At 39.3% G+C, this 27,883-nt stretch overlaps 1 protein-coding gene and 1 long non-coding RNA gene across 2 annotated transcripts; one reads left to right on the top strand and one right to left on the bottom strand.

The window, feature by feature from the left end:
• The first annotated feature begins 9,007 nt into the window (after positions 1-9,007).
• LOC120439970 lies at positions 9,008-9,945 on the top strand. The gene is made up of 3 exons (XR_005612886.1): positions 9,008-9,243; positions 9,521-9,653; positions 9,753-9,945. It is a non-coding gene; the product is annotated as an uncharacterized LOC120439970 (long non-coding RNA).
• A 9,353-nt stretch (positions 9,946-19,298) lies between these two features.
• On the bottom strand, positions 19,299-22,736 carry mpc1 (mitochondrial pyruvate carrier 1). The gene is made up of 5 exons (XM_031741757.2): positions 22,538-22,736; positions 21,600-21,603; positions 21,015-21,111; positions 20,554-20,686; positions 19,299-20,195 (listed from the first exon to the last, which is right to left on the bottom strand). Exons 1-5 carry the CDS (start codon positions 22,606-22,608, stop codon positions 20,171-20,173), a joined length of 330 nt encoding a protein of 109 aa, XP_031597617.1. The 5' UTR covers positions 22,609-22,736; the 3' UTR covers positions 19,299-20,170.
• Positions 22,737-27,883: the final 5,147 nt, after the last annotated feature.

Genomic DNA, 27,883 nt, shown 5'->3' with positions numbered 1-27,883 from the left:
ACACCACTTTGTATTGGTCTTTCACCTGGAATTCCAATAAAATTGATTTATGTTTGTGGCTGTAATGTGACAAAATGTAGAAAAGTTCAAGGGGGCCGAATACTTTTGCAAGCCACTGTATGGCTTTTCCTATCATACCTGGTGGGCCGGTCTCTAGTCAAAATGACCAGGCCGATTTTTTTGTCCCAGTCCAGCCCAGATTAATTCACACAGTGAATTACACCAGTGAATTAATCTGAGAATGTGGATTAAAAAATAAATGGCCAGGCCAGCGGTGCACATTGCAAATTAGCTCGCAAAGACACATTAGTTGTGCCATTTCTTAAAGACGGTATGTGAGCTAACAACCCCAACTATTAGATTCAACTTGTAATTGGCTAAAAATAACTTAGCCTACCAGTGAGAGGGACATTGCTTGCTGGCAGTTTTTTCAAGCGATGTTGAAATTTCCACATTCTGACACTTCAAAAACTTCAGCAGCTGTCCGCTCAGCGCAGTATCAGCACTGCGGAAATACATGGATACATCCGAAGACTCAAGACAGAATTCACAATGTGTTTTCGGGACTTTCAGGTGTATGGACCAATATTTTCTTTCTGATCAAACCAGAAAGCATTAATGAGCAGCTGGATTTGTCTCACATTAACTGTCTGGACACAGAGGACATCGAAATGCAGCTGATTGAACTGAAAAGCTCGACTCTGTGCGGGTCAAAGTTTGCAGAACTACGAACGCAGCTGGAATCCATAGCTGTGCATGTTCATGGAGCTTGCATTTTCACCTGCTGGACCTCACTACCTGACAAGTTTAACTGTTTGAACTGTCGAAATGCACCTGATTGAACTGGAAAGCTCAACTCTGTTGGGGTCAAAGTTTGCAGAACTACGAACACAACTGCTATCCATAGCTGTGCGTGTTCATGGAGCTTGCATTTTCACCTGCTGGACATCACTACCTGACAAGTTTAACTGTCTTCAGAACATTGCAGAGGCTTTATTGACAGTATTTGGCTCTACATATCTGTGTGAGCAGATTTTCTCTCACACGAAGAGTGTCCTCAGGTAGCTGTCTGAATGCTGGACACTCGGAGACCTTGTGTTGTAATTTAATTTTAATTGAAAATGTAGGAGTACAAAGTACAGATATTCATGCTAAAATGTAAGAAGTAGAAGTATAAAGTGCAAAAAAGTGCAGCAGTAAAGTACAGATACCAGAAACTTCTACTTAATTACAGTAATGAAGTATTTGTACTTCGTTACTTTCCATCTCTGATGCCAACAAAAAAATCATATTCCAACGCAAAATGTGTATTTTTTGTCATATCACCCACAGAAGCCCTTAATCCAGCTCTCTTACTTAAATCAGGGCCAGTAAACAGTCTGTGTGTTTCTCTGCCATGGAGCAAGATAAAAAAATTTTTTTTTTAAAAAATGAACGTTGTTGTAACGCTAACAAAGTGCCAACATAATCAGTGTAAGCAAACTAGATGATTCCTAGAATTATGAAATTACTTTAATTTACAAATGCAGAATTTATTCTACAATTCATCATTTAAGCACAGAATTCTTTATTTCGATGTTCGTGGCTCTTGTGGTCCTCCATATATATATGGTTGTATTGTTTATTGTTAAATGTATATTATCAAGCTGATTTTATCAGTGCATGTTGTAGTAATTAATTAATTTTAATTTAAACCATGAATGTGTCATGGTTAGCTATGTGGCAGGCAGGATGTAGGACCCAAAAACAAAGGAATGAACCAAGCGAGGCAGGTTTATTGCTCTCCAAAAGTTGATTCTGTTCATCTGGACGTAGCGTTTTGTGGGAGAAACGTTTCGTCACTCATCCAAGTGACTTCTTCAGTCTCAGCTGACTGCAGGTTTCCCCAATCTTATAAACAGTACATTTGCATAATGACTGAAACCAGCCCACTGAAGGAACAATGGGCTGTGAGGTCAGTTCCTTAATCTTAATTATGCAAATTCTCATGACCATTGATCAACACCACTGACCAAAACCCACTGATCAAAGTTTATAAGATGTCTTGATAAACTTCTGCTAAATGGGTCAAACTGGGCAGAAAGTATACAAACACATAACATCCTTATAGAATATGATGTAACACTATCAACTTAACTCAAAATATATAAAGCATATAAATAATTACAGAAAAACAATGCAACAAACAAAGCAGTACTACTAATCCAAAATACTCAAAGCTTCATATAACATACAACATAAAACATGGACATTTATCTAATATGATTTACTGTATAAGTGTATAGAGTTTAGAGCAGGGGTCTTAAAATTTGCTGTGACAGTGCCAGCAGTGTCATCTCATTGGAGGGCCACTTTAGTGTTCAAGTAGTACAAAAAACAAAAACAAACAAAACAAAACAAATATATTTGTATAAAACAAATATTTTCAAAAATATAGTGCTTTGAAAAATCCTCCCTAACAAAAAAAACAAAACAAAAAAAACTTCAAGGGTCAAATTGCATTATATTTCATCATGTCAATATACCAAGTAGGGTCAACTTGGGCCGCAAGTGGACCCAAGGTTTGAGATCCCTGGTGTCAATGGAAAATTGTACTTAGTAGTCAGTATATGTCACAGTCTGGCGGGGGGCAGACTGTATGAATTGCAAAAAAGGACCCAAAATGCAGACTCCAAGGAACAGGGAGCAAAACGTGAATGTTAACAAAAAGCGAGCCGTTTAATGAGGCTGGTAAAAGGTACAAACAAAAGGCAAGGCAAACTGAAGCAAATTAACACAAACCTAAACTGGGAAATCTAAACAAATAATAAGAAGAACCTAGGTAAGAAACTTGGAAACTTGGAGGCATGGCATGGCATGGCATGGCATGGCATGGCATGGCATGGCATGGCATGGCATGGCATGGCATGGCATGGCATGGCATGGCATGGCATGGCATGGCATGGCAAACATGGCGTGGACAACAGACGACCTGACAATGACACACTGAAAACAGAGGACTTAAATACACAGGAGGAGATTAGGGGAAGTGGAAACACATGTAGGAACAGCTGACTGACATGAGCCTAATGACACGACAAGGGAAGTGAAACTAAATACAATGAACAAAGAACACACGACTCCTTCAAAATAAAACAGGAAATATGAAGCAGACATGACAATACAAACTTGATAACAAAAGACACGCAGCATGAAACACAAAGGTCGAGGGAAACTTAAATACGGGGGAAGAAAACACAAGGGGAATCTAAATAAACAAATGAGCTTAGATAACCTAATGAAGTAGAAATAAACCATAAACATCAAAATAAACTAAAACTCAAAACACTGGGTCAACAGACCCAGGAACGTGACAGTATAAGCTTTTAATGATATAAGTTTGCATATGATAGAATACTGTATGTTGACCTTTTGATGACTTAGACTGTTGTCCACTACAAGACTGTTTTATAAGTTCTTTCTCACAGCGATAATAGCTGAACAAGCAGGAAGAGGAGAGCTGGACACTCTTATCTGACGCTCCCTCTGACGCTCCCTAACAAGAAGAGAGGCCGCGTCTTTCTGTATCCCACAACACACATGCATACACCTAAACCACTCTTATCTTCACTCCCTACGCACTAACTTTCCTCTGCCTATGAATAGACGTATTCACTGTTGTATTATTTTTGTATATAAATAAAGACAAGTGCAAGAACAGAGCGCATCACAGGGCCCCCACTCTGGTGTGAGCGTTCTGTGACCGCCCTTGTATACAAGTGAAAACCACAGCGTCTGTGTGTTTCTACCCTTAGACTCTTAGCTGAAGAAGTGTCTTTAGAATAAATCTCTTGACATTTATTTTGGTCCTTCGTAGTCGGGGCAGAAACATCAGTACTGTTATCTGTGACTCTGTTCCAGGATCCAGTACTGATTCCTGACGCCGTGGGAAGCCAGCACCGAAGTCTGTGCACAGCCCTCTTAGACGAGACCGAAAGCCCTGGGACGTGTGAATTCGGGTCCAGGCCGGTGTTTTTAGTCTGGTCCACGGCGTTGGGATTCAGTCTGGCGATCCGAATCACCAGTGAGACGTCTGAGGGTGAGAAACACTATTTTGGTTAGGAATCGCCGTAATGAACCGACAAATAAAATAGGTTAGGAATCGCCGTAATGAACCGACAAATAAAATAGGTTAGGAATCGCCGTAAGGAACCGAATTAGACCTAGGTTTTAGAGGTAGCCGTAATTACTTCGTAACAAATTGTAAAAGCGCGCAAATGTCTATGTGTGTGTATGTGTCTGGAAGTAAGTTGATTTTACAGCACAATACGCTGCTGAACTACTTCTATTTTATTTGTTTTCTTTGCTGAGGCTCACGTACTGGTGACAAAGGAGAACGGTTGGGTTTCATCTCATAAAACTGGTACCGCTTCACCTACAGGGTGAAGTCGAAGGCCGTATCAGTAAACCACTCCGAAGTCAGGCGTGCCAGTGACAGCCCAGCAAAATCTTTGAAAATGGAGAATAAACAAGCAAAATTAACACCTGATGAGAAATGTTTAGAAATACAACAAGCCGGAGCAGGAATACTCCAAAAGAAAGGGAGAAGAATGTGTAGGGGAGGAGCAAGAGGTAGAGACAGACCTAGATGCACACCAAACAATGGTTTTAACTCTACATGCTGGGAGTGTGGGAAAAGGGGACACCTTGCACGTGACTGTAAGACACAGAGACACACACCAAACAGTGACTTTAATACTGCATGCTGGAGGTGTGGAAAAGAGGGACATTTTGTACGTGACTGTAAGAAACAAAGAAGCAGTTCAGACTAGGAAGAACTTAATAATCCCTCGTCAAGTAAAAGATTAGAGATCAAAGTTTAAAAAGGGCTGGATACAGACCCAACTGAATACATATAAACACAAGAGGAATAAAGTTAAATAAAACAACTGTAATGTATTCAAATTGATAAAAGCAAGGATAACAACCTGTAAACTGGTATGAACAATGAAACATAGTTAGGATGAAGACCATGCCCAGAATGAATAGAACGAAAGAAAATACATAACTCACACAAACACATATTAAATGAAATAGAGAGATGCATAAGGTATATTAAGGTTGTGTCATTGTTCAGCCAAGGAAAGTGTGTGAAAAGGAAAATGTCTCCAGCTTGGGGGGGGGGGTGAAACTGCAGATCACCCCCATCCCTCGATGGATGCAAAATAAAATATAAATAAAATATTGTAATATACTATTGCTGTTATATAAAAGATAATAACATTAACATAATATTAATATGAAGAGGCACCTCAGTCAGCTATGATGTGAGGTGGATAATTGTTAGAAGTAATCTGCATCAAGCTTAAGGTTGCTCAAATTCAGTATAATGACATATGAAATGAAGAAAATAAAGAAAATATGTAAACTACTTAAGTGCATAGAGGCACTTGACCTGCTCGAAAACCTGTCATCCTAGATGAGACATTGCTGAAATATAGAGCACACCTATACTAACAACTAAAAACCCTGTATACAACAGCTAAAGCTACACAATTGAGAAGCTGAATTAAATATATGGTCACTGCTAAGCTGATGAGCAGGTTACACATTTTTTTTTTTTAGAGCAGGAGCTGCATAAGAACACATCAGAGGGAGGGAAACATCTATTAAAGCTCAAACATGAAGCTATCTGTGGGCTCAGTTTTTTGTTTTTTTTTCCCTCACGCTTCTGATTTGTCTTTGGCAGCAGCCTTTTTGCATCCCGACTCGTGTGTAAAGCGTTCAAGCCATCAGTAACTTGTTTTTTGTTTTGTTTTGTTTTTTGTTTTGTTTTGTTGGGTTGAAAAATGAATAAATTTGTGATCATACTTGTGGACCACAGTGGCACATAATGATTAGGCATATGATTTACTAATGCAGATGTAATAACTTTATTCTAAAATTCAAGGAGAACAAACAAGAACAACATCTTCAGTTGTGTATTGTTGTTGTTCTCTGTGTAGTGTGCTGAATTTTGTTTTTGTTTCTTTTGTTTTTTGAAATGTTGCTTGAATGATGAGTACTGTAACTTCTGTTCAGAGCCAGCTGAGAGCTGGGTTGTCTGTTTTGTTTTAGGTGATAAGCCAGAAAAGTTAAAACTTAGTTTCTTGTTTTGAAAAAGAAAAAAGGGAAAAAAGGGAGGTTTTGTGTTTCTCAGCCAAGAACAACTACAATTTAATTTTATGTTTTTGAGAAAGGAGAATTTAAAATAATAGTAATAATAATAATAAAACAAAGAGTGATGTTTTGTTTAAGTGGTGAAGACAGCTAATACTGCAAAATACCATTTAGTGCATGATCTGCGAGCAATAAATGAAATCATCTTATTTATCTTTAAATAAACTCCAATTATGGAGACCTGAAGTCACATGCTTAGGGCACACTCTCAGGTGAAGGCAGAAAGCTACTAAACAAAGAAAAGAAGCCATACAAAATGCGCCACAGCCACAAACTAAGCATTCATATTCTTTCTAACTCTTAGTGAGCCTGAGTTATGACCTTGGCTCCCTGTTTTTCTGCTTCCACCAAAGGTGGGGGTGACGCTCCCGTGGCATGTGCTCTGTTCTTTTTACTATCACAAAGAGGAAAAAAAAGAGAGAGAGGCCCCTACTCTCTGAATACAATATTCTTTTCATAACTCGGCGGTATGAAATGTCATGAAACAGTGTAACTCACTCACAATAAATCAGCAGTATAGGATAATACAAACCTATCTAATAAATCTAATGATTTTCACATTCTTTTAACTCAGAAGTATGATGTGGCCTACAGCAGTATCATGATTCACTCATTTTGATTACAGGTATAATGTAATATATAACAGCATAATAATCTCACAACTACTACAAGCACATTTGCCTGTCTTAACACACGCGAGTGAAAGGCAACTGTTGAGAAAATGCTCTTTTGGGTGAGACAGTCCCAGAGGCCTTGCATTCAAGCTACTAACACACATACATGCAATGAAGAACAGCTTACACTACAGCACACACTATACATGCGCCTGTATCTCTCATTAGTGTTAAAACAGGGAAAACTTAATAGTTTTGTTATCAAATGCTGAAGTTTATCCACTACTAACAAATAAACTCTCTGGGTTGCAGGACAACAACTTCAAAAAGAACGACACTGATATGACCAACCAGTGATGAAACAACAAATTTAGTGGTTAAGAGTCAAATGGTGAGATGTTTTCTGCTGATTGAATCATACAAGTGATTACTGAAGGAAGGAAAATTCCTTTTTGTGCTTTTAAACGTGATCTTACGAATTTTAATATCTACCTGTGTTGTCCTGTCAACTTGGTGGGTTATGAGTTAATTATATTGTGAGGGAAAACAAAAAAGGCGGAGAGAAGGCTGACACAGGGCCTGGCCCGGTGTTTCTCCCCTCTCTGAATAACACAGCCAATACAACATCATTTTCCTGTTCGTCTGTTTTGTTTTGTTTTTGTTTTTGTTTTTTCTCTTTATGTTTAATTACAGGCTGCTTTGCCGGTCCTGAAAGCCGAAGCTGACCTGGACTCCTGCTCTCCCCTCTACCATCCCTGACCCTGACCCTGACCCTGACCAAATGCTGCAGCAGCTGGACCCATAACAACAATCTAAAAATGTCAACAGTGCTACAGGAAAGCGATCTCATGCAGCAGAGACGGAGAGCATTAAATCCAAGGCCCGTTTCACTACACGGGGGAGATTTCCAGACAGCTTCAGCTGACAGAGCTGTGACGAGATGCCCATTAAGCCCGAATGAAAAGTAAGGCCGAGCAAAAGAATGCTGACCTTGATAACTCTGCATTAACACTGTACAGGACAGTGACGGACCAACACGGATGATCGGGCAGCAGAAGAAAGGGCGTGCCAGAGACAGGAGGAGCAACTGAGGTCAAAAGGCACCTCAGAATGGACAAAACACAGAAGAAGATGCAGGTTTCACCTGCGGTGAGCATGGACACTGGAGAAAGGACTGCCCCAATTGGGGCCAAAACCAGGACAGACTGAACTTTGAGCAGCAGCAGCAGCAGCAATGGTCGCAACCGGACTGAAAAAGAGGAGGGCAGGACCCCAGGACACGCTTCAGGCCATGGTTTACTCAAAACACCAGAACAGGAAAATGATAAACACGCCAACATACACAAACATACACATCTACACACACTGACTCAGAATGAAGAGAAACACACACCTGAACAGACGTGCACTTGTTGATTGAGTGAGAAATGACACACACACACATCAGACAATGTACATTCATCAAACATGACTGATGCCCTGAACACCTTGAGACAGATCCAGCAGGCCCAAAATCAGGCCTATGTAAATAATACAAGTGACTGCTAAAAAGACTACTACTGCCTTTTCACTGTGCAATACTTTTTGTTAAAAACCAACGGTGCAATAGACTTCAATACTTGAAATACTTGAAATACTTGCAATTCCTTTGTATTCTTATTCTTATTTATTCTATTTATCCCTTTTTGTATTTTTACTTTTATTTTGTGTTTTTGTAACATGTATCCTGCCATGTCTAAAACTCATGATTAACCGTATAATTGTTTCTACTGTTGCTGCATACATAGCCGTGACAAATGATGATGACCCCGACCTGTTGAAACATGAAGACTTTGTGTGATTAATGATGGTGTGATAGAAACTGTACAACAAGATGTTACATACTGATATCTCACTTGAAAGTTATACTGACAACAGGAGGGAATGTCAATGGAAAATTGTACTTAGTAGTCAGTATAAGCTTTTAAAGCAGGAAGAGGAGAGCTGGACACTCTTATCTGACGCTCCCTCTGACGCTCCCTAACAAGAAGAGAGGCCGCGTCTTTCTGTATCCCACAACACACATGCATACACCTAAACCACTCTTATCTTCACTCCCTACGCACTAACTTTCCTCTGCCTATGAATAGACGTATTCACTGTTGTATTATTTTTGTATATAAATAAAGACAAGTGCAAGAACAGAGCGCATCACAGGGCCCCCACTCTGGTGTGGCGCGTTCTGTGCCCGCCCTTGTATACAAGTGAAAACCACAGCGTCTGTGTGTTTCTACCCTTAGACTCTTAGCTGAAGAAGTGTCTTTAGAATAAATCTCTTGACACCTGGTATAGAATATAAGTGGAAATACTTCATTTTTGTCTTTTTCTAGAGACAAAATTCAGATGGCCGGCCATGGTTTGTTTAAAAAAGATCCTAAGACTGGAGACTTAAGTAAGACCATTTTTGCTTAATTATGTCAAAGTTAGACAATTTCTGTTTAATTTGGGGTTGTGTGCACTTTTGAAATTAAATTTTATTTAAAAAATGTTTTGACAAATAGTATTTCTTCTGTTCTTCTTTTAACTTTAATTTCTCTTGAAGAATACATTTGTTTTAGTTGGTAATATCCTGAATAAGATAAAATATCCGTCTTGTTAACATAGCATTTAATTTAATATGTATAGAATGCAACACTATAAATTGCTTTGTCCTTTTTACTTTTTTGTAGTGGAAACACAACCAAGTAAACTGCAGTGTGCAAAATGGATGTTGATAGCTGTGAGGATATCAGACACAATCAGTGTTATGATGATGTGCCGTATGATAACAGGATATGTTGCAAAAATATGCGTACATGTCCGGTGAGTTGGCATTACTGTTATCATTATTGTATATTTACTGTGTATACAGCAATTATCCTGAAACAAACTCATAACAAATTACATTTTTGTCTCTCGCAGGGTGATTCTGGTGGTGGACTGATATATGATAATAAGATCTATAGTGTACACATGGGTAGTAGTAGTTGTGGCTGTACTAGACTATCTGTTTCTGTAAAAGTTCACTGAATAAACCAGAAAATCTATCCAAAAAGTAATGGAAAATAACTGAATTAAAATAACATTCAGAATAAACAATCATCTCTACATGAAACTTGTGTGCTGTGTGTTGTTTCTACTCTAGAATATCTTCATGTTAACTGCAAATTGTGAACCTTTTTCTTTGGTCTAAAATATTGTGTTAGATTTGCAGCTTGTGTGTGTTTGAATGTGGTGTCAGGTGTGTAGCAGCTCATCCTGTTGTTCAGAAACTCTCAGACTCACACTGTGAAGATGCAGAAAGGCTTTCTGATCAGACATGCCACCAATCAGCTGCAGGGCCTGAACATGATAAACTTCATAAATCTGAGCTGATTGTTGAGGCTGAAAATGTTTACATGGAGGTTGTTGGCTCATTGCTGGCAGATTAACTTTTCTTTTAATCATATATCTATAGAGGGCATTAAAATAAATACAGTAACCATCAAAATAAGTTTTATTGATAAAATACATTTCCTGAAACTGTCCATTGTTTTGTCCCAACTCTAAACACTGAATCCAGTTTTGAAACTAAAAACAGTGTTTTCAAAAACAAAAAACTCCTACAAATCATAAAATAAAAACAGAAGATGAATAAAAGAAAATTCATAGCACATAGTGACATATGTATTTTATATCTCATAATGCGTCATTTCGATCTTATCTTCAGTCCTGCATTTTTATACTTCTAAGATCAAAGTGAAAACGAAACTTTTCACATTAACAAAGCTCATGGACACAACTGCTCCACCAGATGTCACTATTACACAAAACTATTTCACTATAATGCTTCTCTTCACTGTCATAACTACTCCCATGAACAGTAAACTGAGAATGTGTTTCATCTCAAAGCTCTGTAACATAGTTTTGTTTTTTTTATATGTTACTTGTTATCACTGGAGCTGTTATTATTTTTTAAAAGAAAACTAATATGAGAAATAGATTTCAGGATTTCATCATGATTCATTTTCCATATGAGGCAGTGCTTTCAAATTCCTTTTGAAGTAGTACAGAGAAATTTCAAAGTAGATATCATTAAATCCTAAATGAAACAATTTCTTTTAAATTGCATCAACATTTTCCAACTGAGCAGTAAAAGGACACTGGGCTCAAACATGAAGCATCAACATGATGTTTAAGAATCGAATCAATGGTCTTAAATAACACACGTGGTTATGACAGTTGGAAGAAATATTATTTGCAAAATATTCCCTTTTTGCCTCTTCGACAGTGTTCTGGTAGCGATGCCAGCAGTCTTTTAGAATTTGAAATGACACCTGCATTTTATCTGCATTCTGCTTGATGACATTCCCTCTTAACAGCACGAGTTCTGTCATTAAACCAAGGCTGATTAAACATTACAACTGCAAATCTGAAAGTGAGTCTGAACATATTCAACTTACCAGCAGAAAAAGATGTTGTTCTCTACAATATATAAAAAAAGATAGAGTATAGATGATATCAGCAGCTGTATCAAAATGAGAATTTTATATCCTCCAGAATTCAGTATCAGCATTCACTCCAAAAGGTCACATGTTGTGGAAAAATAATGTGAATCTTTTACGCAATAAAAAGTTTTATTTTTATTTTAATAGCACAACAAATAATACATTTGTTAATAAATCTTTAATAATAAATAAATCAGACACAAGTTTGCTTGTTGCTTGCTTCCTCACAAACGACCATTTCTGCTCCTTACATTCATCACCCTCAGAACAGCACACAGTGAACAAATCATACTGAAACACTGTGTTTATTTCAGTTACAAATGTTATTTTTATTTTAGGTTTCACAAAACACATATATATTGTTGGCAGTACTTTAGATGAAGGCAGCATGCTGCTCTCAGACTTAAACTCAAAGGGTAAATCTATAATCTCTAAACTGGTATATTTTACAAAGAAACTGTCTGGTGCAGCATCTGGATTTGGACTTAAGAGCTTGTTGGCATCTCTAAAACAATAGCAATACATACATTTTTTTGTTTTTTGTTTTGTTTAAAGTTGTAGATATACATTAGAGACATGGCAGAATTTGCATATATTCTTCAGGGTCTGCAGTCCTTTTCTCTTCTTCTGTGCTCCTGTGAGAGTCTAAAACAAATGGTCACATAAATCATGAGGTTAAATTGATGCCTGTAGGGCAAAATTACTCCAACAATATTTAGGACAAATTTATTTTTCCTCTGCAAAAAAGTAAATTTGAATACAAAGCAGATAAAATATTTTTTCTTCTGTCTTGTGTTGTGTTCATTTATGTCTTTTCTTTTCTCTTTATTGTCTCTGTCCAGTATATGTGTAAGAACAAACTTCTGAATCACCTCTTAGTGATAAGTGTCTACAATAGCTTCAGACTTATGATCAAGGGAAAGAAAATAAGTCCTCAAACCTCTACTCTCCTTTATGTGTTCATTTAATGAACGAGTTAACTTCTTTCTCTCTTCTCTCAAACGTCTAATCTCTCTTCCTCCTCTTCTTCTGTGTTTTCTTCAGTCGTACCGTTTACAGCAGCGAGCAGGGCTTCTTCTTGACCTTGGCGGGCTGAGGGCAGAGGACAGCACGAATGGCCTCATCAAACACAGTCTTCAGATCACACTGGGTCAAGGCTGAGCACTCCAGGTATTTAACTGCATCTATACATGCGAAGACACATATATGTCGATAAAAGAAGACAAAGTAAGAGAAGAAAGGTTGGCTGGTACTGGAGAAGAATAAGTTCAACTTTCAAACAACATGAATGAGTCAACTACAGGTACTATACTGTTACTGTGATACCAGTAGTGCTGGGCTATATCATACCGTTCACGGTAATACCGGTGTAATGTTGGGCAACGATAAGAAAATGAAATATCGCGATAGAATGTGGGTAAAACGCGCATGCGCAGTGCCTTTGTTTACATACGCACATGGCGGCGAAGCAGAATGAGAAGAGCGAAAGTGGATCGTTGAATGAAACGGATGAACCAGAATTGGTTTGTAAAAATGCTGCAACTTCAGTGGTGTGGAACTGGTTTAGCTTTCGTCCGTCAGATACACAACAAAGCACTATTTTTGGTAGCGCATGCTAGCAGGCTGCCGTTATTACCATGTTGTTTGGAAAATACAGCACACTTAAAATCAATCCTTTGATTTTTCTGAAAATCGTCAGTGCCCCTTATAATCCCGTGTGCCTTATGTATGAACTCTGGTTGTGTTTACTGACCTTGAAACGATTTTATGTGGTACACGGCGCTCAAAAATCTTTCAAATGTTTCAGTACGACTTTGCTAAGCTACGAACCCACACCGCTTGATGGATTGTCAGAGCATTACGGCTATCGTAGGCAGGCGCCTCGCGGAGTGATACGTACTGTGCTTCAACATAATATTACCGTATTGTATGTGTGTGTATAACCTCTTTTTAAGTTTTGTGGATATTATACATGGTTATGCTGAGGATATGTCGGCCAATTTCCACTGGAAATGCCTTTTGGTTAAACTGTCAGAAAGGAATTTGCATTTGCATTGTTAAATTTTTATATAACTTTAATGCACATAAAAAAGCTGCTTGTTTAAGTGAAAATACATTGATGTTTGTTTGTTTTTTGCACTAATAAAGTTGAGGAGTTGTAAAGTATTTTTTCTAGTGTCAATTATATCGTCAGTTATATCGTTATCGCAAATTTTCAAATGTATATTGTGATAAATATTTTTGGTCATATCGCCCTGCTCTAGATACCAGGAAATGAGGGAAATAACAAAAATTTGCAGAGGCAGTCAGGCTACAAAGTTCTCTAGCATCTTCATCTGCTAGTTTCATATCATCATTGGTGAGGAGAGCTTCAAATCTTAAAGCTTTCAAGCAAATGAAGTAAGAGTGACTGACCTATCTTCTTAGCCAGAGCTAGGCCCTATCCACAGATAGGTGATAGGCGCCAGCTTCTTGTCCTTCAGTTTCTCAATGGTATCCTTTTCATCCCTCAGATCCAGCTTAGTGACGGACCTCAGGGTACCACTGGCAGAATACAGAGTAAAGCAAGACTAAATAAGAGGCGAGAAAGGGGAACACGCAAAATCAAGGAACGTGTTAGAAGCGAAAAACAGAATCAAAGGTGAAGGGAGATGAAGCTCTGATGCCAGGTGTTACAGAAAGGTGGACGAAGGCTTAACATGAGTCATGACTTCTAGATGGTGTTTTCCTTGTGGCTGCGTATAGCAGAGTTGGGGGAGGGTCTGTACTGGCGGACGTTGGTTACTGGCCTGGTGGCCTGGTTGCCCCCGGGTGGGTCCGGGACGGGCATGGAGGCTCGGGGGTCTGGGGGTGCTCCGCCCCCGGTCTGGGGTGCTGGCAGGGCCTTGGGGGCTTGAGTCCTGGCTGTTGTGTCACCGGGGCTGTGGGCGGGTGGGTGCAGGGGAGCTCAGCCCCAGTGCAGGGGACCTCTGGTGCATCAGCCCAACTAGGGGAGGTGGGGAGGCTGTTATATCTTTGCAGGTGGTCTCCTCTCTACAGGAGCTCACTTTGCAGGTGGGGGAGAGATATAGGAGAGGTAGAAAATGAACTCAACCTGGGTGTCTATTGTCTTGTGTAGTTTGGGAGATGATTGGATGATGGGGTGGGTGCAGTTTTCTCTGCGGTGGAGTCGGGTGGGCTGCCCCAGACTCTGTAGGGCTGGGCGGTGCTGCTGCTCTGGGCCCCGGTCCGGATGGGCCTGGGCCCCCTTGCCCTGGTGGGTTCCAGAGTGTGGGGGTGCCTACTGGGGTCAGCGGGGGAGCTGGCCCCAGGGGAGGGGCCGCTTGCCCCTCCCTTTCTTCCTTCCCCATCCTCAGCTACCTCCCTCTTCCCGCTCTACCACACCCACCCACACACGCAGGGCTTGGGGTGCAGATATGTCACCAGGGTGCAGGGGAGGCACTCCCCCTCTGTCCCCTTCCTGTCACCTGTGCCTCAATTTTATTCTGCAACCTAGACATCCACATTACTCACACTCTCACATAACACATACATATAGGGCCTTGGGGGTGGGCACGTTTTACAGCATCCAGAGGATGGTCGGTGTATTCCAACCCACCTCTGGCACTGGTGCCCTACCCTCAATTTTAATGCATATAGACACTGAGGGTTTTCGGGAGGAGCCGTGCTGCTCTCTGGCAGGAAGCACCATGCCCTCCTGTGTTTTAAATGCACTTTAGAACAGCACACAGCAACACTACATATGAGCGGGCGGAGGGAGGTTTGGGGTCTTCACTCACCCCGGTTCTGTTAGCCGTCAGGGCTGGGGGGCTGGGAGGAGGTGCTGGCCGTCAGATTGGGGTCTGGGATGCGGGGCCTCCCTGCTACTGCAGATAAGGAGGCGGTCCGCTTGCCTCCACCCCAGAGAGAAGGGTTACACCTCCTGGGTCTAGGTGCGGCTTGCCCCTCTGGGGGGCGTGGGTACCTGGACCTGGGATATAGAGTATGTTTGGGGATTGTGATTGTCTGTGCAGTGTCTATTTGTGTCTGTCTACACGTTGGGTAAGTGCCGAGTATTTGGTTGTGTATATGGGGGTGGGAATGCATGTTTGAGTCTGCGTGCGCCTGTTCGTCTGTGTCTATATGTCAGGTTGGGCCTTAGATTCGACCTCTCTGGGAACATCTCAGGCCCTCCAAAGTACGGAGGCCTATCGCCCCTCACCACACTCTCTGCCGGTGGCTGATGCCCTCAGACGTTGGTGTGCTGGTGGTTCTTGTCGCCTGGGGCTGGGCGCTCATGTATGTACCGGCTCACTCCTGGTGGCCGATTGGCGGGGCCTGGTGCCTGGCTGGGCCCCTTCCGGGGGATGGGGTGCCCTCAGGCCTCTGGCCTCTGGGCCTGAAGCTCGGTCCTCTCCGGCGCAGCTGGCTGCCAGCAGAGCCCGTGGGCACGCCACTGCAACCCCCTCTGGCCTCTGCTCTGTGGCTGCTGGGTGACCTCTCGTTTGGGGCTCTACTCAGCTCTTCCCAGGAGGGTGGCACGGTTCCCCCCCTTTGGTTGTCCTCCTTGGGTCCTCGCACTCTGGGGCCTCTGGATGTCTGGGGCCTGGATCTCCTCCATACCTGCTTCATGCCCTGGGGGACGGGGCTTTGGCTCCCCACACTCCCTAGCAGATAGTTACATGGAGAAACCTTTAGAATACAAGCATGCTTATCCACACAGGTGTACACACGGGTGTTCACAGACACAAACTACACCTTTCTTGGCTGCTACCTCAAAGCACATTGTGCGCTGTCTATCTTGCGTGCTGCACAATAACATTTAATATTTAGTATCTACTGTTATCTACTGCTAGCTAGTTTATTGTGATGGTGCTGTATTTATTATGTTGCTGTTTTTTTTTGTTTGTTTGTTTTCTCTTCTGTTTTTTTTTCTCCATACAGGTGATCTAGGTGTTTTGTTTGTTTTCTCTTTCTTTCTTCTCTCCTTTCTCACCATCTCTTCTCCCCTCTATTTTTCTTTCTCTCCCTCTCTTTCTTTCTTTCTTTTTCCCTGTCCTATCCCCCAATCATGTCTGTCCCGACTGTAACAACCAAAAATAAAATAAATACATAATTATAATAAAGGTCAATCAAATGGACCAATATGGCAAGGCCATGATGATCCACTTGGTAAAGTAAATCCGCTTGGCATCTCTCTTGGCCTTAAGACAACAATTCTGATGGCTAAAGATCCAAACGGGACCAAAAAAAAAAAAAAAAAATCTAATAGAAAAAAAAAACATGACTCATGAAAAGCAAATGACTGGTAAATCTGTGTTGTGGAGTAGCTTGCTCACAAAGCAGCTGTTTCCATGGGGTTTATGGGTATTACCTGATGAGATCTACTGCTGTTTCTTTCAGTCACTTTATTTTCAGTGTCTTACTATGCTCATATTTAACCCTCTGTTTAACCCACTGTGGAAGTTTTAATAAAGCACAATTAGAAATTTGCATATTTCGTTCCGTTTGTTCCTTTTTACATTTTGTTCCTTGGCAGCTGAGAGACAGAGCTACAGACCCATGACAGCCATGTGTGTTTTATGTATATGGATTTTTTAAATTATTACTCATGATATAACATTGTCCAGACATGGCTGGTAAGGACATGAGGAGGAAACAGTAGGAGCTGTGTGAGGATACTAAAGGCAGTGGATCCCTCAGCAGCTGGATTACAAAGAGCACAGGTAACATTAACACATGTACCAGTTGTTGGAGAGGTATTCCAGTATAAAAATCATAATAAGCACAACTGGAATGTTTTGCTTCTATAACATTTTTCTGTCATCATTTTATTATAGAGTAAATGCAGCAGTTGTTAGGTGTGGATAATTAAATAATAGTTTATTGCAATAGCAAGTTGTGCCTTGTTCTCAGATAGACAGCTAGTGGAGAGTGATAGATGAGATGAGGGGATGGAAAGAAGAAGAGAAGCAGCGTGATTCACAGGCAGAGCCTAGTTTATTTCTCACAGTTTTTGTTGCCTTGTGGTTCCAAGCGCATTTTGTTATCTTCTTTGCATTTTGTTATTATCTCATGACACTTGTTTAATCAGCTACCATCTCTCCTATGAACATTTTAATGTCTACAGTCTCAGATCAGCACAGCCCTGCCCTCCAGCACTATCAGCAGCAGGAGCAGCAGCAACCCCTCAACAGCAACATTGTACCCATCAGGTAAAACATAAGCTACGTTTGCTTTGCCTTGTTGCCACATCACAACAGTGATGTAGTATGATGCGATCCCATATTAGATTCTTGATGAATGTGTGTTGTTGTTATTCAGCCTGGTTCAATGTGCCCCTTTTTAACTTTGAGCACCCGCCCCTTTAAACGTCTCTGCACGGCCCTGCTTCACTGACCACACCATCTGTGACGGAGGACTCATCTCCTCTGTGAAGTGAACACATATGGAGGAATCTGTTGCTCTTCACTCGCTCTACTGTGACACCAGCAGTGCAGAGTGGGAGATGGACAGGATTGGTCTTCCAAAAGTCAACAGCTCTTTTGTTTTGTCAACACTGAGACATAGATTCTTGTCCTGCCACCAAAGTGCTGAGCTCACAGTCTAACTTAAGTTTCACACTGTTTTTTGTTAGAAAAAAATCAAATTGTTACATGCTTAAATTTACACAGAATGTCAGAAATCTCCACTGTCACAAACAAAAATTTAAACCCAAATTTTCATGATTTGTTGGGTTAATATTCTGAGGTCCAAAATATAATTGGCCATTTTTGGCTACTTTTGATTGGGGTTTTTTGTTGTTGTTGTTTTGTTTTTTTGTTCTTTGTTTTTGTTACCTTGCCTTGCTTGGTATCATTCTTTTCAGCACAACCTCACATGTCTGAATTTGCAGTTATTTTCTCATTGACATACTGTATTAACACAACTGATCTGAAACCACACAAAAACATACACAATCCTAGTAGTAGTTATATTTTCTTTTTACTGTAAAAATCACAGACATGTTTAGTAAATTATTTTCATACCTTGAAATGTAAATATAAATTGTAAGTTTTTAAAACTTATGCACAAATTTTGTAAACAATAAAGTTATATACAACTATTAATCTAAAAATTCAGCCAATGCACCGCTTGCTAATGAAAACAAGAAGAAAAAAAAGCCGGTAGGCGCTATGGGCTGAACCATTTGTTAATGGTGGAGGGGCGTAACACTATGCAATATATTCAGTTTTAGAATTTATATTCAGTGTTTTTACTCATCTATCATCTATTACTCATCTATTCATTCTAGGCTGGATTCTCTCAGTTTCTCTGTCATAGTGTGGGTTTTATCCAGTCTTCCTCCCCTCACCACCAACTGGTCACAGCAGATGGCTGCCCCTCCCTGAGCCTAGTTCTACAGGAGGTTTCTTAATGTTAAAAGGAAATGTTTCCTTCCCATTGTCAACAAGTGCTTGCTCATAGTGGCTCATTTGATTGCTGAGGTTTTCTCTGTATTATTGTAGAGTCTTTATCATGTAATATAAACTGCCTTGAGGGGAATGTTTTAATTTGGTACCAATAAAAATGGAACTAAAAGATCAGAATGCCACTTCAACCACTGGTAATTATAGTGCAAACAAGCTATTTGTTCAGCATTAAATATGAACAAAATGCTATTGCTTAATATAGTATATATATCAACTATTTTCACTGAAAACCTTGGGTGTACATGTAAACATAAAAAGGCATACTGAATTCACGTAGTTATTCTGATTTGTACTTTCCAACTTTGCTGGGAAAAAAAAGTGTCTTCTGTTTATTCAACAGTGGTAATGCTGAGTGTAAACACAGAGAGGTGGCTTCTTGACTTTTCCATAGCAGAAATATGTGATGCAATTAAATGTCATTGGATCACCAAGAGTGACAGAGGAACATGACTGAGACAAACAAGAAGTTCAAAGTCAAAGTTAAAAAAAACAAAAACAAACAAACAAAAAAAAACCCCTCAGAAAATAAATCAATTTTGTCATAGTCAGTTTATTTTAACAAACTTATAGAATCCAAATATTAATCAGGGAAAATAATGTGAATTATACAGTGACAATAAATTAATGGGAATGACACATGATAACACACAGTGCATGTTTGAAAAGCACCGGCAGAAGCAGCAGCTCCTCTTGTCTGGTCATGCCAGATGATAACCTAGCCAGTCTGAGTTTGTACCATGATTGTACTGCTTTATAACGTGGACAGTTTCACCACATGAAAAGATGCAACTATTGATTTTGTTTTAAACATTTATTTGAATGTCTTTTGACACTTGTGGGAGACTAGTTTGACAAGTTTCCCACAGATATACTCATATATACAATTTACAGAATAATTTCTAACTCAAAAGACAAACAGCTTAACCCCTGTGTGTTTTGAATTTAACACACACACACAAAAAAAAAATATTGTGAGGACATATTTGAACAGCGTGACCTCAAGTTTGCCAAAATTAGACAAATAATGGTTCGTTTTGTTTAAAAGTTAAAGAAAGCAGATCCTGGGTGCAAGACATCTTACTGTCAGGCTGCTTAGACTTGTGTCTATTCTTCCAAATTATATTTTAGTGCATCATGTTGAATGTTGCCAAAAAAGAACACAAATAATTCACACCAATTGACCTTAATTTATAGAGCAAAGCATCAGTTTTTATCCCTGTTTTTAGTAAAGTGGCTGAAACATAAGGTACAAATCATGATAATATCAAGTTTGTTTGCTATTTACTAAAAAGAACGGAAGTGCAGCAGTTTACTAATTAGATAAGTTCAGAGACAAGATTTCAAGGTTTAGGTGAGAGTTGAAGCAGCACAGTGCCACTCTGGAGTCCATCTGCATCAGGGACTAAGAGCCCATCTTCTTCTCCATGCTGAAATAACAGAAAGGTAAGGCATTAATGTTTCCATTATCATATCTAATGTTGTTGGGTTTCTTTGGTTTGTTTGTTTGTTTTTTAAAATCTAAAGCACTGCAGTTAAATGATGAAACACTGATCTGGGTTAAAAGTCACAGTGGGAAAATAGCCAAAGTAAACAAAGGCTGTACCCTCAGTCAGAATTTGAACCAGGGCTCTTGAAATAGAGCCCTGATATGTGACATCATGTGCACAGATTTTGCCAAAAACACAGTCCTCATATCTTGCAGAGTTATGATCTTCTATGAACAGGTGATTGGAAATTAGAATGTACTTTAAAAGAAACCAACCCCAGAACAGAAAAGTTTCTTACTTGTATTTGATGAGACGGCTACCCTGGATCAGTTGGGCTGACTCATTGGTCAAATGGCAAGCGAACAGTAGCCAGTTGCGGGGTTGCACTTTGTAGGCAAACCTCATGAACAGCAGCGAATAACAGCACAGAGCTGAGGAGAGAAAGCATACATTTAATAGAACCATATTTTCTTATATACCTACTACAGCTCTAACGTGTTTTATGTACACAAGTGTTGAGAAGTAGTGAAATCCTCAAAGTTTTTATATAAGACTATTCAACATCTTAACAGGAAAGCATGGAGATCAAAGAAAATCTTAAAACAAATCAATAGACCAGTGCAGACATCACGGCTTCTCTCAAAGCCTTCTTAGTAGCCCTGAGATAAAAGAACCACTCACAGCCCAAAATGCATCAATGCTAACTAGAAAATTATTAGAATATTGCGTGTATGCTGGATGTATCTGTGACCATCTTACCAAAGGTCATTCTGCCACTGATAATTTCAGGGCTCTTCTTCATATCTGTGATGGCAGCGATAGGAAGACCCCAGTTTGCTACAGGACCCCAGAAATGCTGCAAAAGTGACAACAGTCATATCAATATAGAGAAGATATAGTTACTAATACATTAAATCAAAAGGATAAAAGAAGAAAAAGGGAAAAGAAAAAATAAGCCTAAATCTATTAAACAAGACTTTTCGAACGCCACAAGCAGGAGAAATAATCAAAACTAGCATAAAAAAATATTTTCAACCACTTTTTCTAAAGTGGGCTTTAACTCCTTCAAGTACAAAATACATTTTAGTTTAATAAATGGACAGAAAATGCAAAAAAAACTTATGCATAAGGTAGTACAGACTCATTGCCTTAACTATATGTGAATCAGTCAAGCTTATGCACTTTAAGCCAGACATGACCCTAAGATAAGGATCTAAAAACTCAGTATCATATTTTTTAAGTTAACACTGTATGTGACATACAAGATCATTAAATAGTAAGGTACAGATAAAACTACAGCCTGTCACAGAAAAGGATATACTAACAGAAAAGAGGGTAACTTACTGTGCTGTTTGGCGTTTGTTTTATTTTTTTCAGTTCCACATAAAAAAGAAAACAAATAAAGATAAGTCACAAGGATATGATGTCTTTCACACATCATTACAACTTCAAGTAGGTATCAAATGTCAATACAATTTTGCATTTCTTAGTAGGGATATAATGAATGAGGTAGCATTTTAACACCCGCATAATTAGGTGGCAGCTGCAAGTCCTTAACAAAAGTAAGCAGTAAAACTCGTTTGTGCAGACTGCCAACACACAGTAGTTTTGATTTAAAAGAACAGATATTGCACAAGTATACACCAGACGTCATAACGCTTGCCCATCAATGGTTTTAAAGTGTTAAAACAGGCAAAGCTCTTCAGATAACAGCGATAACAACTGTGTATATTTGTGACAAACGCAAACAATGCTGACCTATTGTATCAAGATGCCAAAATTTGGCCTTTACTCCAAATTTCAGACCTGTGGCTAATATGTGGCACGTAAACACTCTCTTACACATTAACCAATATCTTAACAAGTAGCAAACGCAGATTTCTCCGCCAGCTTTTGACACAGATTCAGACTTTTAAAGCAGTTCACTGCCATCTTAAGAAGCTAACGTTGTTTCTCCGTCAGGGTTCGACCACGTTTCTAGGTTTCCTGACTGTTTTGTAGGGGCTTCCTTCTAGTTTACAGTCAAGCTCATAATGTGGAGAAAACACAGGACACACGGTCGCCCTTGAAAACAAGCCAACTTAAAACGAAGTAGAAAACTATGCATGAAGAGAGATATAAAAAGAAAAACAAAGCGTTTAAAATGTTCATGAAATTTTGCTAAAACTTTAGTTAGATAGTAAACTGCACCGACCGGTGAACGTTAGCTAACGCTGCATGACTAGCTGTAGCTAACTTAGCTTCCGTGCTAACAGAGAAATGCTTCGGCTTCTGACACAGACCTCATCAAGTACTCTCTGAACTCCTTGCTCTTCAAGTGGTCAATAGCTTTCCGTGCAATCGTCCCTGCCATGGTTTCACGTTAGGCTTGTGTCTGTCTTGGGCGAAAAGAGCGGTCTTTGTTTCTTTCTGTCGGCTGAAGGGCGTCTGGGAACTCCGCTCAGAGGACGGTCAAATTTCCAACCATAACATTATGTTTTACGACGCTGACGTAAATACGTGGCTCGACCTTAGACGGCTGGGTGCTGCCCAGCATAACAACCAATCACCGGAGAGCGGCACTCCTGTTAAAACCAACGCCCACTATGGCAAATAAATAAATAAATAAATAAAACTTGTAAGATCAGGTCAGAACTGTTACTCCAGGTAAGGTGAAGTAACTAAAAAAGTGGTGAATGTGCCTTTCTTCAGTCCCACGTAAAGATTGGCTGACGCTTTAGGAATTGCTGGAAGACGGCATGTTTGTGAGCTATCCTGACCTCTAGAACTTTAGACTACCAAAATATAGTTAGCAAAGATGTTGGTGCAAACATGAGTAAGTCAGAGAGGATATCATAAACAGATATACTTTAGATACTTCAAATTTTTCAGTAAAAGAAAACATTGTGGTAGAAGTATAACTTCCATGGGGGGAAACATCTTTTTGGGGGACATCAGTTAGTTTATGAATGTTTTGAAAAATTACAATTTGGCTAATGATCCTGAAGATTAAGGTTAATTTAAATAAATCTCCAAAATAACTGCCCATTGCCAATGGTGTTTCAAGGTGGCTGCAAAGTTGTAAGGCTCACTTGCGTTTAGAAGCACTTTGCAGAGGTAAACATGGAGGTAACTGAGGTTAGCGTTTAAATTTTCATTTAGTACTGCTTCAAGGTGATGTGCAGTAGAAGCCAGCTATTTGTAATTAAAAAAGAAAAGAGAAAAATATCGACATCATCTTAGTTTGGAGTTTCATGATAAAACAGCTTCCTCTTCTCTGTGGAGATTTGGCTGAATGTAAAGTAACCAGAAGTAGTATAATGTGAAAGGCAGAATTCACAAACAGAATTCTTCTGAAATGGCTAAGGCTCACCTTTTTTTTTTTTTTTTTTTTTTTTTTTTTGTCTGTCCCATTTGGTTCTTTAGCCGTCAGAATTGTTGTCTGAAGACCAACAAGGATACCAAATGGATTTATTTTGCCAAATGGATCATCATGGCATTGCCGTATTGGTCCATTTGATCAAACTTTGTTGTTATCATTTATTTTATTTTCAGTTGTTACAGATGGGACAGACATGACTGGGGGATAGGAAAGGGAGAAAGAAAGAGAGGAAGGAAAAGAAAAACAGAAGGGAAAAGGGACAGTGAGAAAGGGCACTTACAAAGACAAAGAGAAAAAAAAAATCTCCTGGATCACCTGTTGAGAGAAAAAGAAGAGAAGACAAGCAAAAAAACCCAAACAAAAACTAAGCAACATACTAAACACAACACCATCACGTTAATCTAGCTAAGTGTGAACAGCAGTAAATACTAAATATTGAAAGTTGTTGTGCAGCACGCAGGACAGACAGCGCACAATGTGCTTTGAAGTAGCAGCTAAGAAAGGTGTAGTTTATGTCTACGAACAGTGAACACCCGTGTGCACACCTGTGTGGATCAATATATCAGTATACAAAAGGTTTCCCCATGTAACGGTCTGCTAGAGGGTGTGGAGGCCCATAGCCCCGTCCCCCAGAGCATGAAGCAGGCATGGAGGAGATCCAGGCTCCAGACATCTAGAGGCCCCAGAGTGCGAGAGCCCAAGGAGTACCACCGGAGGGGCATCCGTGCCACCCTCCTGGGAAGGGCTGAGGAGATCCCCAGATGGGGGATGAGGGCCCCCTTTGCCCCGGAAGAGGCCTGACCGAGCGACAGGCACTAAGACTCACCTTTAACTGATTTTGAACTACATCTGTCAGTACCTTCACGAGACTCTAGAACCAACGCACTCAGTTCAGACACACATCTCTTCTAGAGGGATTGGTTTATTTTGAATGATGTAGAAGTTCACACTGGAGTCACATTGAAGAAGATCTAAACTGTATCTGATTTAGATACATATGAAAGTAACCCTAATCAGAATTAAAAAATACCACCACTTTTACTTACCCCATAAACCCCAGTCAAATATGTTAAAAAAAAAGGAAAAAAAAGAAAGAAATTGGACACCTACTTCATTGTGAATACAGCCTAAGTTTGGGACAAGCCTAAATGTGTATTATATCTCAGCTGTAGACATATGGTTGTGTCATGATCTTGAATTAAATAATTTTCTTTTATTAATTAAGTGCATACTCTGGACAACATTAAACCGAATACATATGGAACAAGATGTTGCACTTATCCACAAACCTCTGTTTTCATCTCCAGTTTAGTTTTAGTAATTTAGTTTTGAGCACAGAAAAATGAGCAGCTGCCATGATCAGGCTTTTTTAAAAAAAAAAAAAAAAAAAAATCTTCATAGCACATACTGCTGGTATTGCACAGGTGTTATTTTTAAAATATCCAAATGGAAACACATACGCTTATTTCCATTTGAATTTAAATAACAGTTTTTATCTTTACTTGAATTTACAACAAAAAATCACAATTCACATTAAAATATTTTTCTTTCATTAAAATCTCAAATCTGCTCCATTTGTCAGGATTTATGAGTCTGAATCCAGACATAATCTAATCTTTTGCAGTATTTTTGTTACAGGTACATTAATGTAAAAAGCGCACATGCAAATATTGCACATGCTGCACACATACTCTGATACTTTCACTGCTTTTTAATGTAATCATAATTAATTTGTTATTCATTTTCAGGGGCACCTTTGTACATAAGCAAAACAGAAATGGCATCATCAATCACACATCAAACATAAGCTCCAGTTTGGTCAATGAACTCATTATTTAATGTGCACAGTGTATAGAATTAAAACAATTTGACTCATGGTATGTTAATGATGCCAGCATCTCACTGTGGGGGAGGTCCTGCTGTTGTACATGCTGGATCATTGTTGTGGCTTACTGACTCGTGCTTTTCCTGCTGTGATGAGTCAGGGGACTCTGTTGGTTGTCAAGAATCCTGATTAGGTTGGTGCACTCAAACAACACCAGGGGGCAGTATGTGAACATCATGATTGTAAAGCAAGAAAGTAAAGGTTAGAGAGTTTGCCATGAAAATTCAGATTCTGTGTGTGCTTGTACCATGAAAAAATTCCCCCATAAAAAAAAAAAAAAAAAAAATCATTAACTCGGTAATGAATTCTGATTTCAGAATGTTTGAATTAAATTTGAAGTCACTTTTGTGAAACCATTTACCCACTGTTAAGAGCTGCCAACTGGTTTCAGTTCTTGAATATTTTTGACATCATGGTCCACGGTTGAGCTACACCTCAGCATAGCTCTTGACCAACTGGAAGATCCCAATGACTTTAATGTCTGACCACAGGCCCTCTGGAGACAGCACCTCGGTTTGCTTTTGTATAAAAGCAGAAACAAAATGCACACCCTATACCTGCTTAAGTATGAGTGGAGATATGGTGTAAATTAAGAGAGTTAAGAAATTCCAAGGTAGACTCTCTTTTCACACATAAATTAGTATTAATATTGACATTGTACATGTTAAGGTGACTCTCTCTACCACACGAATTCTTGTCCTCCTCTGTAACAGTTTCAACAGTTTTTTCACAGTTTCTGAGAAATTACAAGAGGAAGCAATAGATAAATTATTGCTGTAAATGTAATAGGAACTATGTTTAATTTTTATTAAAAAAAAACAGGCAGTGTTTTGAAGGCAAATCTTTTTTGTCCTTTAAAGGTCTAATTTAATGGGTTTTAGTACTTGAGAAGAATGTACATGCCCTCAAGTATTCACCCCAGACAGCTGCAATGCAATAACAGTTTCCTTCACCAAGAGAGATGTAGGCCTTGAACTGGGAAGTATGAAGTGTGCCTCAGGTTAAGTTGAGTTTACCAGACATACTGTAGTTTATAACTGTGTCAGACTCAAGACATTGGATATGAAATGTCATCACTTCATGATGCGTTGTTATTGGACGCTCGTGTAAACTTTTTTCATAATCAGTATGGTTATTCTTACAGTCAATGGTTGGACAGACAGACAGCCCAAAAGCATATTGTTTCTTTCCATGACTATCACTGGCACTGAAGCATAAAAATGTTTAGAGGCCTTTGCTATACTTTAAAGCATAACCTTGGATTATCTTTAGAACACTGGGGTAAACAATGATGTGTTAAATCATACATAGTATAAAAGGTGAAACCACAAACAAAACAACATAAATAACAACTTCCATAAACCTGAGGTAAATATGATGCAGGGAAAAAAATTCAAACCTTGTAGTGGCCACGATGAAGAACAGCAGACAGCCGACTGAGTGACTCAGCTTCAAAACAGTTATGGAAGAGACTGTCCATCATAAAACATAATCTGCCTCATTACAGATCTGAAAACATGCCAAATACAGTGTGAAATTACATAAATCACAGAAAAGCCTGTATAGAATGTCCAATAACTAATATTTAAACATTTAAAGTTTAAAGCATCGGGTCCTATAACTAGAAAACTAGAAAAAACATTGGCTTTCTTGCTATGTGTGGCTAAGCTGCTTGTCAGTACTGATGGTGGCACATTTCATCGTGCTAAGTACCACATTGTGCAAGCAGTTTGCACTCGGAAGAGGGACAACAGAGATCTCGCCTTTACCAAGTTGAAACTAAAGTGATTACAAAAAAATAAAAATAAAAAATTCGTAAACAAACAAATTAATTGTGCATCATCTAGCAACATTTACAATAATACCTTCAGTGGCTACTTTATTAGTTACAACTTGCTAGTTTGCGGTTGGATCTCCTTTTGCCTTCAGAACTGGCTTCATTCTTCATACATAGATTCAACAAGGTGCTGGTAACATTCCTCGGGTCTTGTTGGTCCACATTAACACAATAGTGACATACAGATGCCACAATCCAAGCTAAGATGTACCTATACAGTGGCTGTTGAGTGTATACAGAACAAAATTGTAACTAAATAACCACCCTTCACTCTGCCAAATCAAATAGAAAATCTAAACCGACACTTTTGTATTTTTAATAATATATAAGCGTAATGCCATGGTGGCAAAGAAAAACAACTATTTAATTTAAATGTATTGTTCCATTGAAGTGTTTCATTCAGTCAGAGGCTTATATAAGATTTCATTAAAAAGTTATATGGCACCCTGGAAATAAAAAAAAAATTGGCTAAACTCTTGAGAACTTTAAAAGTCTGCCACTGTGTACTCAAAAGGCAGGAGTATGTTGGCCATATCCAGTGGAGG

Source organism: Oreochromis aureus, linkage group 1 (genome assembly GCF_013358895.1).
Source record: "Oreochromis aureus strain Israel breed Guangdong linkage group 1, ZZ_aureus, whole genome shotgun sequence".
NCBI classification, from domain to species: Eukaryota; Metazoa; Chordata; class Actinopteri; order Cichliformes; family Cichlidae; genus Oreochromis; species Oreochromis aureus.
The sequence above is the reverse complement of the archived record's forward strand: the minus strand, read 5'-3'. Positions and strand labels throughout refer to the sequence as shown.

Excerpts from the sequence above, each read along its gene's own strand:
- mpc1 (XM_031741757.2), bottom strand. The coding sequence starts at position 22,608 with ATGGCAGGGACGATTGCACGGAAAGCTATTGACCACTTGAAGAGCAAG. Across the intron at positions 20,687-21,014 it reads CAGTGGCAGAATGACCTTTG|CTCTGTGCTGTTATTCGCTG; the intron begins GTAAGATGGTCA and ends TTCTCTCCTCAG. Across the intron at positions 20,196-20,553 it reads AGCCGTCTCATCAAATACAA|CATGGAGAAGAAGATGGGCT; the intron begins GTAAGAAACTTT and ends CTGTTATTTCAG.